Source organism: Crocodylus porosus, unplaced genomic scaffold, assembly GCF_001723895.1.
Source record: "Crocodylus porosus isolate Cpor-Errol unplaced genomic scaffold, CroPor_comp1, whole genome shotgun sequence".
In the NCBI taxonomy this organism is placed as follows: domain Eukaryota; kingdom Metazoa; phylum Chordata; order Crocodylia; family Crocodylidae; genus Crocodylus; species Crocodylus porosus.
Genome location: NW_017728947.1, coordinates 49,611,968 through 49,627,283, shown reverse-complemented (window position 1 = coordinate 49,627,283; position 15,316 = coordinate 49,611,968). Strand labels below are relative to the sequence as shown.

Genomic DNA, 15,316 nt, shown 5'->3' with positions numbered 1-15,316 from the left:
AAAGCTATGAACAGTAAATGATGAAGTAAGCTTCTGCTCACAAAAGCTTGTGTTGCTGATCCATTCTTAAGCGTTGGGGTTTTTTTAAACAGGTTCGAATTACACAATCAATAAGGATATATTGGGTTTTTTGGGGGAGAATTAAGGAACAGCCAGCTTTCTCTTAGTCCTAGCCCATAGGGTGTACTGACCAAACTAATGAAAGACATAGGTTTCAACAGGCCAGTAGTCCTCTGGCTTTATAAGCTAGAAGCACCCTTCCGTAACTTTTGTGAAACAAGAGGCACCCCACTTCAAAAGTGGATTCATTTATGACAGTGATTACCTGCTTGAAGAGGGGCTAGGAAGGAGAAGTAGCTAGCAGGGAAGAGTATGTTCTGCAATGTGTAGGAGGAAGAGGAACAGCTAGTAGGGAAGAGCGTGCACTTATTCCCCTCATCTCCTCACTCCCTAGCACCTTCAAAGGCTGCCAAAGAACCAGCTAAGTCACCACAGTTGAGAATCACTGGAATAAGGCACTGTTTATTCTGATCTTGAACCACCACCAGAAAGAGTTCCCCCAACACACACAGCATATTCACTGCTCTTAAAGAAGTGCAGCTATAGAGGTTTGCAGTAGCAATTCTTAACCACTTCAACTTACTTAGTCATATGCTTCTAGGATCCATTTTTAATTCCACTCCCCCTTCAAGCATACCCCCACACCAAAATTATATACAACAAAGACAACACTCAAGTCATGCACAACTACCTCACAAAAGAATCCATAGGATTCTCTAGAATTCACTAAAATGGTCTATTTCTAGGTTTCACATACATATTTTGCTAGCCTCACTACACCAGAGTGGGCAAAATATGACCCACCAAATGATTTAATCTGGCCTGCGGCAGGTCTCTTGGCCCTGCCTAGCACAGGTACGGGAGGCAGCCCAGGCAGTGGCATGTGTGGCTGGTCCCACCAGGCCTGGGGACAGAGATGCCACTTGGCACTACCCACCTTATCCCCACATACAGCTCCGGGGCACGCTGGGAGTTGTCTCCAGGGCCAGGCAGCAGCAGTGCAGGAGTCGGACTTAGCTTCCCAGCAGCCCCTGCTGCTGCTAGTCAGGAGCAGGTGCATGCCCCACTGCTGCCAGACAGACCGGCCCAGCCCTCCTGGGATCGCAAAGCAGTGACAACCTGGGGCCCAGTCCCAGGGCAGAGCCATGATCTACTCTATGCATGTCCCTGCATTGGGAAATGGAATCACAGGACAGGGAACTGGCACTCATCACAGAGATGAACAGGGAGTGGATCATGGCTCTGCCCTGGGACCTGGCTCTGTGCTGTCACTGCCCTGTAATCCCAGCCACCCATCCTGCTCCCAGATGCTGTTCCCTACCTTCCCATGGCCCCATCCCATCTGGCCAGCCGTGGGCACCCTGCCCACTGGGGTCCTGGGCTGGTCTCCATGGAGACCCTGCTCACCCACTCCATTCAGTGGCCCTAGAGATAGGTGCAGGGTGGACAGGCCTGGGGCCAAATAGGATAAACTGGCATCTTCCTAGCCACCACCCCCCTCACCAGGAGGTATAAACAGCTGACAGGGGGCCTAAGCCAGGTCAGCACCTCCCCCACCTCCTTCCAGCTCTCAAGAACTCACCAAAACTCCTTAAGTGGCCCCCCAGTCAAAATAAAATAAAGATGTTCCTTTAAAAACAAAAGGAGTCAAATGTTATTTGTCTTTGGGGTCTCAAAAAAATTAACTGTGTGGTGGAGATGAAGGAGACTTCAATGAAGCTCATAACACTTGCATAGTCTTTTGTTGTGTTGGCCTTGACAAACACTCAAATACTTTTCCTTTTTCCTCTGATGGTTTAGTCCAGGCAATGGTGATACAAATAGGTTATCAATAACATCTAGACCTAAGAAAAAGAAAAATCTTTTCTTCTGCATGGTCTCTGACTTTAGCATTACCATTCCTGATATGCCCTTCCCTATGGACCATCTTTGTGGGTTTGGGGCCCAATTAGACTATTCCACATACACTGGATAATCAAAGTAGTCCAGTTCTCCACAGAAGGCAAACTTTAAGCATCAGGTCATAAGGCTCTGTTTCAGTACCAACAGACCCTTCATTTCCCAAAACTCTGCAAAACTGACCATAAAGCACATACTTTTCATAGAATCACAGGACTGAATGGGACCTCTCAAGGGTCATCTAATTTACCACCCTGGACAAAGGATATGCTGTCTTTAGGCCATCCCAAACAACAGCTCATCCAGCTCCTTGAGAACCACCAATGAAAACCAGCAATTTCCATAACCAGATGCTCCACTGCCCTACTATTCTGACAGTCAAGAAATTTCCCACCCCCCTTAGACTTAATCAAAATCAGTTTTTCTGTAATTTAAACATATCTGTTTATGTCCTGCCCTCAAGGCAAGCAAAAACACTTATTCTCATTCTTCTACAGCCTTTCACATATCTGAAAACTGCTGCCATATTCTGACCCCCGCCCCAACCTTTAATCTTCTTTTCCCAAAGCTGAACATAACTAGTTCTCTTTTGACACACAGCTTGCATTTTAACCCTTTCATCTTTGTCACTTGCCTCTGGACCCTCTTCAATTTAGCTGCATCCTTCTTAGAATGAAAAGCCCAGAACTCTACTTCACACTCCAGCTGAGATCTAACCAGTGCCAAGGAAATCAACTCCCATATTCTACATATTACACTCCTGTTAATACAGCTCAGAATTATATATATAAAAACAGCATCATGTTGCTGACTCATGTTCTGTCTGTGATCTACCAAAACCCCCAGATGCTTCTCAGCAATGCTACTGCCTAGGCAACCATCTCCCATTCCATATTTATGCATTTGATTCCCCTCCCCTCCAATTTGCTCAATAAGATTTGCCTTTGGCAAATTCCAAAAATGCAAGACAGAATGAGGGGTCTTTATAGACAAAGTTGTAATAGTCAGTGCTGATAGAAGGAGAAACCACATGAGCCACTGTTGACCAGAGAGCTATAACATCAAACATCCTGAGGTGAACAGTTCCAAAGGAACAAATTACAGAACACTTGCTAATGTTTATACAATCAAACGATGCCTGTGTTTATTCATTCAATATTTCCAAGAAAAACATACCCAATGCACCCAGGTTAAAAAAAGGAAAAGCTTTGATAATTTCAGCAACTTTGTGAAGAGCCATCTATATGATTTGTGAGCCCCAGTCCAAGTATCACTGAAAAACTGATCACATAAGTAATTGAAACTCTCTTACCTGGGCCCATTGCTATCCTTTCTCCTGGTGGATGCACTGCCTTGTCCTGACTTTGCTCCTTTGTCCATACGTTCATTGGCATTCCTCTCTACAATCTCCCCCTCATCCAGTGCTCTATGCAATCGGTAGTTCACCATCTTCAGAACAATGAAGAGAGCTGCTATCACTGGACAATAGACTGCTACTATCACCATGGAAGAAGGAAGGGCCTTTCAAAAGAAAAAAAGAAAAAGAAAATGAAGCAGGCAGACAAGCTTTTAGACACTAATACTTCCAAGCACATATACAATTGATTAGAATTAGCAGCTTTTGTTGCGTATTGAAAAAGCAGACAATTTCCCAAAACAAACATAAGAAAATTTATGTAAAATAGCAAAATGTATGACTTGTTCGGGGGCGGGGGAGAAAGAGGGGGAGCGAGAAGCCATGTTAGGCAGAAAGAAAAAGCAGGTGGCACCTTATAGCTTATAGGCCAACTCATTCTGAGAGGCATAAGCTTCTGCAGGCTACAGTCTACTTCATCAAATGCATCTGACAGAGTAGACTATAGCTTAAGGAAGATTATGCCTCTCTGACTGAGTTAATCTATAAAGGTGCCACTGCCCCCTGCCTTGTTCCAGTTAGTTGTGTCAAACCTAATACAGTTCTAAGGCAAGGGAAAACAAAGAAGGCATAACTGGAACCATGCTAGAAAATACAGCATACAGAGCAGCACACTGTGCTGACACAAAGAACTACATTAAGAAGCCCAAATAACTCTTCTACATTTGTTACATGGTGAGCATCATGCACATATAAAGGTAGTAGAGATGGATCTTTGGAAGCATGCCATTCCCATACCACACTCAGCCCTTCTACCCAGCTGTAATCAAAAACACCAAAAAGAAGGACCAAGCATACCAACAGTAAACATGAAGCACTAAATAAAATGACTTGAAGACTAAGAAGCAAGGTGCCACAATGAGTTTGTTTTAGGGGGGGTTTTTTTGTTTGTTTGTTTTTTTTTTAACTTTAGATCAGTGATTCTCAGCCAGGGTGCCATGGCACCCTGGGGTATCTTGAGATATACTTTCAAAAGTATTGCAGTATGCCATAAAACGCTGGCACTGATTAGGTTTGCAAACATGCTTCACAAGATAAACCCAGAGACTTCAAATATTAATTCACAGTTGCAGTCTTCCTGAGCTCTTTGCAACAGAAAAACTGTTTTATTAATTTTTTGGTAGTCAATAGAGAGTGAAAACTGAGTGCCCTCAAGTCTAAAAAAGTCAAAAACTACTGATCTAGATGGTCTTAGACTTGATTTGTCATCTTAAGAGCTACGCCCACATAATAATCACCCAAGCCAAACATGTTTTTCTTGCCCATGCAAAAAGATTCACTTGTTGATGTCATATGACCTAGACATCTGAGCCTCACCCAGAGCTAATCTAGAAGATTGCATGCTACAATTTGATACAAAAATAGCAACACAACAAAGGTGACCTGCAAAGGATTGTTTAAGTGAGCTCACACCCCATCCTTTTTAATATGGAGGAAAATAACTCAGAAATGTACTAGCTTGATTTAACCTTGGAAGTACCAAAAAGTATCAGAGCTTCAGAGTTTGCTAAAAAGACCTCAGGAATTTGTTTTAAACTCTGACACTTCAATAGAGGGGCAAAAGTACTAAATCTTTAACCAGCTCCATTTACCCAAACTGTTAATCTCTGATAATCAAACAATTTAGAGACTGACGGGCAAATCTGTCCTCTTCCCAACTGCTTATCTTCACTCTTGGCCCTTTTCATTATTACCCAAGTCAACAGAATCTTTCAGCCTGAAGGAGGCCTCAGTGACTAACCAAGCTATGTAACAGGTAAAAACCAAAACATCCCTACCCCCAGAGCAGCATGAAATGCAGAAGTCCAGCTTTTCTCTCTGTACAAGGTGCCTCTGCACCATTTACATCATAGTTGCTGTGGGCAAGTTCTACAACACTAAACCAAAGGTGTTAAACTTATCCAGCCCAAAAGACCAAATGAGCCGTGTGGGGCTGATCTAGCACGTCACACCATTGCCATACCTGTACTAACCTTTTAGTCTTTTCAGACTGCAACCACCTCTGTGTTATCCTTTAGTCATAACTTCTTATTAGCAGGATGATTAAAAAATTCTCATCTCATTTTACATGTTATACACTTCAAAACCTATGTTTTTGGTAAGTACACAATGACAAAGTCAAGGAATTCTCATCATCACAACAGGAGCCAGCAAAGCTCCCAGACTTCCCACAACTGGGAACTGTCCAGTTTGGTGAACAGGCAAGGAGCAATGGCTGCTGCTTCTCTCACCCCGCAGTTTACAGGACAGGCAAGAGGGGGTGAAGCTGGCTTCCACATCTTCTCAAGGTGAGCATAACCCAGTCTCAGGAAGGTAGAGAGCCTTTCCCCTGGCTCCATTCCTCTTGGTTCCCAGGAGGATGTAAAGTAGGGGAAAGTGTAGAGACTTTCAGTCTCCCAGAAGGAGCAATTTAATCCTGGTTGTTAAATATGGCCACTCCAGTTGGTTCCCTCTCACCTGGAGTGGCCATATTTGCACCAGGAGAAAAAACCTGAACATCTGTGCACTTTCAGTTTCTACCAGCAGAATGGTGATTGTCCCAATAGAAACTGTACATATATACCCAGTCTATCTTTAAACACTGAATGAAAGAGCAGGACTGAAGGTTATAAACTAGAAAACTTTCAGACACGTGCTGGATAATATCAACTGTACGACACATTTTACCTCACGTTCCTTTAAAAGAAAGTGCTACACATACAGCAAACGACAAATGGTAGTGCTCATTTCCAAATGTAGTTTAAAAGTACTCCTTACTAACTCATGACTTGTGTGGATGGGAATGGGTGGGGGAAGGGAGGATGTGACAAATATTGTACTGATCCTGGGGATCCATGAATAGATGCCATGTACTATAAATATTTACTTTCTCATTATTTTAAAGCAAGCAGGGTGCCCAATGTTTTGCCCTGTTGTCTCTAGCAAAGAGACAGGGAAAAACAAGCAAGTCTGTAATACGGCATTCAGAAGGGAGACTGCTCGTTACCATTCCTTCACAAACTCATTAAAAAAGATTAGTCTCTTAAAGCTGTCTTGAAGAAAAGTAATACAGTTTTTAAGTCAACTCCTACAATGTAGTTAAATGGGAATGGGTACTCATAGGCTAAGCTACACCATGTGTAATTTAAAGCAGGACTTCACTCATCAATCCACCTGAGAGGGAATCAAAAAGTATTCTACAAAGATATCAAATGATCCACTGTTATGCACTCAAAAACCAAGATAATACTAGATTGAAGATGAGGGCAGCCTAGTGTGCAATTCTTCTAAAAGATGAGACTTTTTCCCCACCTACTTTAGGTCCTTACCTGATGCATTCTTCTGTGTGCCTATAGAGCTTCTATCAACACAGTCCTCTCCAGTGCACTCTTTTTATGTCCTTGGTCCCACCGGCCAAAGGCAAATAAAAAAAAATAGCCCAAAAAGCTGGGTCCCAACACTAACGTTTATTATGGACCCATATGCAAGATGCTCAACTTGCATACCTTGTTTTCCTTTTCTTTTCATGAAAAGACCGAAGTAGACTACGAATATAACAAAGTTAGTTTCCTGCTCGACTTGTGCATAACAATTTTAAAAGAAAATACCTTTCAAGAAGGTGAATTAGTTTTGCTTCTTTTCCTGAAATACCTTCCTTTCTCTGTATGGTGTGTTTCGGTTTTAAAAACAAAAAGAGCTTAAACAAGAGAACAAAATAACTTACAAAACCAAGAATTGTGTGTGCCATTAAATAGAATAGCCTTTCAGTGGCCGCCAGCTGACAAGCAGATTCATCAGGCACCTGACTAGACCTCTTATGTGTACAACACGATCCAGAGAATCAACGGTTGCCAACTCAAGAGGAACATAACTGAGTCACAGATAGAAGTTTTTTAGTGTCCTGAAAGCAACACTTTTGAGGCCAGCTATAAAAAATGGTTGAGAGAAAGAAGTAATCAGAATCACAGAATTTCAATGGACCTCTAGGGTCATCTAGTGATTCCTAGTCCAGTAAGTTGTATGAACACAGGATGTGCTAATTCCTAAAACATGCTAAACAAATGCTTCCTGTTCCTGAAAATTTTCAGCTACAAAAATTCTACAGCATTCCTCGGTAGTCTGTTCCATTGTCCCACTGTCCTGATGCTCAGGAAGTTTTCAGAGATTTAATCTAAATCTGCTTTGCTAGAATTTAACCCCATTGCTTTGTCCCCTGTCATCTGAAGCAAGAGAACAGTTGTTCCCCCTCTTCTTTACAGCAGCCATTCAGCTATTTCAAAACTGCTATCATGTTTCTCCCCACTCCAGTCTTTTTCTCTAAAGGAAATGCATCTAGTTCCCTGAACCCTTTCTCATACCGATTGCATTCCAACTCTAGCAACATTTGTTGTTTGGTTTTGCATCTAGTTTCCCTACATCATTCCCAAAATGCTGAGCCCAGAATGGTCCACAACACTCCAGCTGAGGCCTACCCCGTGCCAAGTACAGTGGTACTACCACCTCCCCTGTTCTGCGTACCATGCTGTTTAATGCAGTTCAAAATTGCAACTGGGGGTGTGGGGGGGTTGTGTAGCTGAATCATGTTGCTGACTCATGCTGAGCTTGTAATCCATCGGAAACCACAGATCCTTTTCATCAGGTACTACTGCCCATCATCTCCCATTCTGGTTTTGTATTTTCTTTTCTGGGTGCACCCCCATACTCCAAGATGAATGACTTACATTTGTCTCTGTTGCAGATCATTCGGTTGTCCACAGCTCAGTTCTACAAAATATCAACTGCCCTTCGAAGTATTTACAATCCTTCTCATTTTGACCAAGAAGTTCTCTACTCCTGCATTCAAGTACCTCCTCCAACTCAGTAATTGGGACAAGCACAACCCCATAAGTACTTCTAGTCCCTCCAGATCTGAAGAGGTCTCTGCAGTATTCTCTTAAAAAAATATCACTGTATTTATTTGCATACCTCATGCTCCCCATAAGACATGCACCCTGCGTTAGGAAGGTGGAATCAAGGGAAAAAAATTATTTTAACCAAACTATTTTTGTACAAAACATACAGCCCAACTTTCAATGGCTAATTTTAAAGGGGAAAGGCAAGTGTGGTATATGAATAAATAAAGTACAACTTGAATATTTCACACTCCCCATTTAATATATAGTTAAGCACTCCCAACTCTCTAGCAAATAATCTGCCATACTGACTGCTCTTTTGCATAGCCAGTGAAAGCAGGTGAAGTTAGGGTAGTCAGAACTTCATACCAACAGATAATTAATCAGGTAAACAGATACAAGCTTTTCTTATTTACGTACTATACAATAATTATACTGATTCCACAAGAATAAAAAGGTTTCAATTAGAGCAAGATGTGGTATAATTTCTTTCTAAGCATTCAAGGCGGAATAAACAGGAGACTAAATTAGTATCTTTTAAATTTTTCTAAATAGCTATACTCTTCACTTGTACATCAAGTTAGCATTTTATGGATGGGAAACAGGAGTTCTCACGTCTTCAGTCTAATGTTAGAAATGTTAAGTAGTTTTTCCTTAAAAACAACCAACCTAAATTAAATTACTGCTATCATAACCATCATGAGACTTCTATCAAGGTAAACCACCTTGTGGATGTCAGGGTTTTTGTTTAGTTATAGCACAGGATCTCACACACTGTGATACTGTAACCCCGTAAAATAATATAAAATGTAAGCGATTCCCCCACGATTAATGCTATTGATTAAAGCCAGGGGTTTTCAACCTTTTTTGGTTGGTGCTCCCCAGTAGCCAGTCGAGAAGTCCCACGGCTGGTCAATGAGCAGCTGGGGGGGATCCCCTGTGTGGCCATGTGGAGCACAGCAGCAAAACTGGAAGTGCTGGAAAGGGAAGGGAAGGGAAGGGAAGTTTGCGACCTCCTTTTAAGTTGCCCACAATCCACCAGGGGGTCACAACCCACAGTTTGAGATCCCCTGAGTTACAGTAAATAGTTTAGCAAGTATCTTTCTATCAAGCGTATCCCTGACTTCCCAAAAAAAGTTTTGGAAGCCCTTGAAAAACTTTGCTAGTGCCTGCACAAGACTTATGCCAATTTCTGCTTAAGTAGACCCAGAAAGATCAGTCAAAGGAATAAAAGTCTTAGCATCAGGATCCAAAGGGAAACATACTTAGTTTTCTTTTCTGAATGAAGGAACAACCAATTTAAGCATTTATAGCACCCGATAACACTAAACATTTTCAGCGAGGAAGAAAGATCCAAACTGGAATGAGATGACGATAAAGACTCCTATTTCAACACAAACTATTAGTAATAAATACACTCTATTTTTGTTTCTGATAAAGCACAGAGGCTGCTGATCACATGTAACTTGTAGCTATTACACAAGGCAATTCTTAAAATATGCATTATACTATTATGTATAAATGACTACCTAATATTAATTAAAGCCATGCTTGATAGATCAACATGGCAAAATTCTTCTTGCACACAAGCTACACTTGCCCCTTAATTCTGATCTACAAAAATACCTGTTACTTTAAGCTCTTCCCAAAAAGGCTGACTGACATGTACCTCCAATGCTACAAACACCCTACTTGGGTCCATCTCCAGAGTAACCCTCAGATTTCTGACTGGCATCTAAACATCTGGGAAGACTAGAGATGTAAAGGTTTAGGGTGGGGGAGAAATTTTTCAGGGGAAGGAGTAAGAAAAAAAATTTGAAGTTTTTCCAGGACGTTTATACTTCAGCAAGAACATTCTTTAAGTCAGGTGCGCTAAAGATCCAGTCTTCACGACAGATCCAGCCTGAAAAGCCACATCATCTGGCCCCTTGGTGCTGGCCCTGGGTCTGACACCCACAGGCCACATGCAGAGCGCGCTGGACTAGCACCATGCATGGGGCTCAGGAACCATACCAGGACCCCTTCCCTCCCCTTAACCTCATTTCAGATCTGTCAGCCACATGCCAGGCAGGATGGGACAGAGCAGGTGGTGGCTCCAGCATCTAGCCTCCAGAACCCAGCTCCAGCCTGTGGGATCAACTGAGTTCAATATTCCTGCTTTAAATGATCAGTAAATGTCATTTAGAAGATAAAGTCAGAAGGAAGCTGCTTCAACAGAGGGCTGTTCAGCATCTAGGTTTCTGAGTTATGATGATCATGCAATAGTACCCCTTTAACAGTCTTGCCATGAAAACACTATCCTATATTAAACTACATTTACATGACCCACACATGGCCATTGGTGTATATTAAGTGGTGCTCAACCTTTTGGCTCTGTGGGCCAAGAGTGGTGTGGGCCCAGCCCCATGTATTGCCTCCACCCGGCTCCACATGCTACCTCCGCTTGCATTTAGTGAGAGGTCCAAAAGGCCCTATGACAAGATGACCTGGGGTCGGATCTGGCCCACAGGTTGAGCACCCCGGTATATATAACCCACCATTACCTGAACTGAAGTTAATTAATGAAACGTAACCAACCATGACAGACATGAATACATTCTGTAAACATGTGCCACACTTCAAAATAATGGGTCAAATCCTGGTACTACTGAAAGTCAGCGGCAAGATTTCCATTAATTATGCCTTATCATGTTTCACCCCATTTTGTGTTGCACATCTAGGGAAGAAGGGTTACACTAATTTAGAGTTTCCTTTTACCGAATTAAACCTGTATATTATAGCATTCATCTCAGGAGCTAGGAATCTTTAAGCTATACTCTTGGTTCAGTCAATAACCTACTGCATGATTCTAGACAAGTTGCATTTCATTTTGTATTCTAGTTTCCCCCACCCTTTCCCCAACTTCTTTAAATTATTAAAAAAAAACCCCAAAAAACCCTCTTTTCAGTGCAAGAACTGTTACATAGTAGATGTATAGCTCAACTAACAAATGGGGCCTTGCTATTAGTTGCAACTTCTGTATGTAATTTATAGCTGTGCTTAGAAGTTTTGCATTAAATTAAGCTGCCAAGCAAAATGTTTGAAAGTTCAGAAATTACACATTTATGATTGCTCATGCAATATTAAATTTCTACTCCTCTGTTCATCCAGCTGCACCCTGACTGAAAAGAATCCTAAAGAAGAAACAATATATTTTCATGCAATTGGAGATTATGCTAAGAAGGCTTGTCCTAGTTCAGCCATACATTAAATCTGATATTTCACAGCTTTCCAATGCTTGAGTTTGGGTTTTACATGTAAAAACTAAACCACAAATATTATTTAAATTGCAATTTTCTTTTAAAATTTAAAAAATAGATTATTAACTAATGTATAGCCTATCATTAGTAGTTTTCTGGCTCCTGCACTTTCACTTGGGCACAGGGGACCCACCTTTTCTCTTTCAGGAGTCAGAAAAGCTCCTGACCATGCACCCACTGCCTGACTTCAAACTAAACACAGCTACCCACCTCACTGCCCACGGGGGAGTAGGACTGCTGCAGAGGCCAACCAGGCTCTCCTCCTCCACACACCCATGTAAGTATGGTATTACTGCCTCAAGCAATACCCCCAAAAAGGTGACAAGTGGCATGCAGGATCTAAGAAGCAAGACCCCACAAAATCAATACTAATCCAAGTCTATTTGCTGCCTCATTTGCAGGTATTTGAAGTGACCACGTCTCTGCATCTCTAGAAACAGAAACTGCTAACAGCCAATGTTAAGAAGTGACGGAGAGAATTTGGGGTACAGTTCTTAGGTACCAGAGCTGTATTTGAACAACAAAACACAAGCCAATCACTACAAAATAAATTCTTAAAATGCCTTATCCTTAACTCCCAGAGATCAAGCTGCCTCAACACTTTGGATAACACTTTATTACTGCAGGGTATTTTGGAAACAATTGCCTATTACTGCTACATCAATACAGTAAAACTAGTAATAATTTGTTCCTAAAATTCCCTACAGTGTGGAAGGCCTCAGTGGTTAAAAAAGTTAAACAAAGAATTCAGGTACTAGGAGCCCTTAGGGTTTTTAAATTATGAAAGCTGGATCCCAGTAATCATAAGTTTGCAGCTAGTTTAGAAATCCCCTTCTACACATTACAAACCACATTCTAAAAAAGTAATCTGGCTTCCTCCAAAGATAAGCAACAAATGTTGCTTAATCGTGCAATTCCTGCGATGGCACAGTCCTTGAATGCCAACAATAAACAATGGTTTGAGAAAGAGACATTAAGGAATAAGATGACCACAGTGGGTCTGCATGTTTGGTTTATGTCTAGACAACACAAACAGCAAAGGGTGGAAAGAGGAACAACAGCCAAACATGATTCAATCTGCTTTAACTTGTGACTAATCTTCCTACTTATTCTCAGGAAAGCTGGCACTTGCTGTTGCATCTTTAGCTTGTCCAAGGCTATGAAGCAAGAGAATATTTCTCTAATGACCTCAAAAAAACAGCTTGTTTTTTTCCTCTGGATTTCCCTCCTCCCAGTTTCCCCTGCCTCCGCCCCTCCACCCTTGATGCCACAGCACATAGCAACAGACTAACAAAAAGAATACTTAAGTTTATTCCAATGCAAAGGCTCTTAATAAATAAATCACTACTAGTCCGTCCCACCATTAGACAGAAGTGACACTCTGGGTCTAAAAGTTCTTAGGGAAAATAAGGCAGACATGGTTCTTTGGGTAAATAAGGAAATAAAATAGGGAAAATAAGACACGTACAGGATGGAAAGAAATCTATTCTGTTTCCTGCATGCACAGTATTTTGCAGCTCATCACAAAGTTTATGGTTAGTCCTCTCAACAGGACACTATAATTTAGTGTCACGTTGTATATCCTAACTGGATATACAAAAATTACCATAAAAAATTCAGACCAGCACATGCTCTATTAAACTATACTTCAGGAGGAGACCCTAATGATCTTCTTGCCCCCTGACACAATCTTCCCCTGGCCAGAAAGTCCCCCCTCCCCCACAATCTTTACATAAATATGCATTTAATTAGAAACCGGGTGCAACTGCTCATCTACTGCATGTACTGTAACTCTCCCCCTCAAGAAAGGGGCTATTGGGCATTCCTGCTTCCTTGCTAGTAGTTTATTACCACTTCCAAAGTATATTACACTGCAGAAGAGACGGTAAACTTGCAAGGTTTTGTTCTTAACCTCTTACATTTTTCCTCAACCCCAAGCATTTCATAACATTTTCCAATTACTTACATTAAGACTACCCTCTTCCTCCCAAACTACCTTACTTATTAATTAAAGCAGCAGCCTGACCTATGAGTTTTGGATCTCCTGCAGTTGGAAATGCTTGCAGAGCAATTCCCTGAGGACTTGCTCACTAATCCACATACATTTTTTACAAGTCAGCTGATGCTTTAAGTTGTCAAATCATCTGGATCTGGTGGGCTTGTGAATTAGATTAGACTACGACAATCTGAGACTGATCGCATCATTCCTAGAATGACTGCATTGTACTACTGCTGAGAAATTTGTCAGCTGAAAAATTAATTTCCTTTTCATGGATGACATACTAGTTAGAACATGATGTTGAAAAACAGAAGTGAATAATGTGTAACGGAAAGGTACCCACCAGTCCTTCCCCCTGCAGATAATTATACTGAAATGCAGAAATCTTTTAAAACAGGAGAAAAGCATGTGCACGCACAGGCATGTAAACAGAGTGGACAAGATGCATGTAGGAAATTTTTTTTAAAAAAATGGTTTCTGGATTTGAAAAGAATCAGTTTGTCAAAGCCCTAATGTCAAGCAAGATGCCAGGTGTGAAAGACACCTTTAGTAGCCAGTTACGTTTCTCCAGAACCTGCCCCTCCACCCAAATGGTCTCAAGTTATCAAAACCCTTCTCTTGCTGCTAAAACACAAGCTGGACATAAGAACAACAGCTGGCACACTGCCAAGTGACAGGTCAATGGCCCTTAGGCTAACCCCCCCCCCGAAATAGACTCTCTATTCTCAAAAAGCAGCCAATTCTGGGTGATGAGAAGGGGCAGGACAGGCACTTCCGGCTCAGCCCAAGGAACCCGTGGCCACATCAGGCAGGGACCAAAAGCTGTGGCAAGCACAACAGACTCCTATGCAGCTCTCTGTCAACATGGCTGGGAGCAGCGTTTCTCAACCCAGGGGTCACAACCCCAAAGTGGGTCTCAAGAGTATATGAAAGGGTTGTGAACAGACTTTAAAAATGGAGTCCCCTTTAAAGAAGAAAAACGTGGGAAACCGCAGCTTTTCCCTTGCAGCCTGGCAGAGTTCCAGCCTGCGAGGGGCTGCCTGGGACCTCCCAATGCTCGCCCAGCCCACACACTAGGGACAGGGGCAATGGAGCCAGACTGGCCACGGATATTTACAAATCGGTCCTGGTCCCAGAAGGGTTGGGAACCCCCGTCAGAACAGCAGGCAGGGGAGGGCAGCCCCTCACCCGCTCCCCAGGCAGACCCGCCGGGATGCAGTGGCTGCTACAAGGTCAGCCAAAGGGGCTGGACGCGGCCGCGACTCCCCCCGGGCTCCTGGGCCCCAGGCCCGCTGCCGGCGACACCCGGGCGCTTGCTCGGAGCGGCGAAGGCCCGAGCTGGCGCTCACCATGTAGAGGGTGAAGGGGAAGCCGAGCAGGAAGAGCCACAGGTAGAGGTGCAGCGCGTTGACGCCCGCGCCCTGGTGCGGGTCCTGGTACCAGCCGCCGCTCAGCGCCGCCCACACGCCCTGGCGCAGGATCTGCAGCACCTGGGAGCCCATGGCGGCCCCGCGCCGGGCCACCCTGAGCCCCCCCCCGGCCACTTCCGGTACCCTCCGACTTCCGGCCCCCCGCACAGCCTCCGCCGCACTCACGCTTCCCGGGCACCTCGTCCCCCTCGCAGCGCAGCTCGAAGACACCCAGCTCGTCCAGCACTTCCTCGGCCGACACCAGCCCCATGGCGGCCCCGCGCCGGCCCGTCACCCGCCACTGCACGTCACTTCCGCGCCGGGAGGCGGGGCTTCTCCCCCGGGACCGCAGAAGCGGTTGTCTC

The 15,316-nt window shown here is 43.3% G+C and overlaps 1 protein-coding gene across 6 annotated transcripts in view; it reads right to left on the bottom strand.

Moving 5' to 3' along the window:
- PCNX1 (pecanex homolog 1 (Drosophila)) overlaps positions 1 to 15,075 on the bottom strand; it is a 130,438-nt gene extending 115,363 nt beyond the window's left edge. For all 6 annotated transcript variants that reach the window (XM_019551439.1, XM_019551441.1, XM_019551442.1 and 3 more), the window contains exons 1-2: positions 14,892 to 15,075; positions 3,272 to 3,480 (exon numbers count right to left, since the gene is read on the bottom strand). In XM_019551439.1, the coding sequence (XP_019406984.1) occupies positions 3,272 to 3,480; positions 14,892 to 15,044 (362 nt within the window). In that variant the 5' untranslated portion in view covers positions 15,045 to 15,075. The remainder of the gene's footprint in view (positions 1 to 3,271; positions 3,481 to 14,891) is intronic.
- Positions 15,076 to 15,316: the final 241 nt, after the last annotated feature.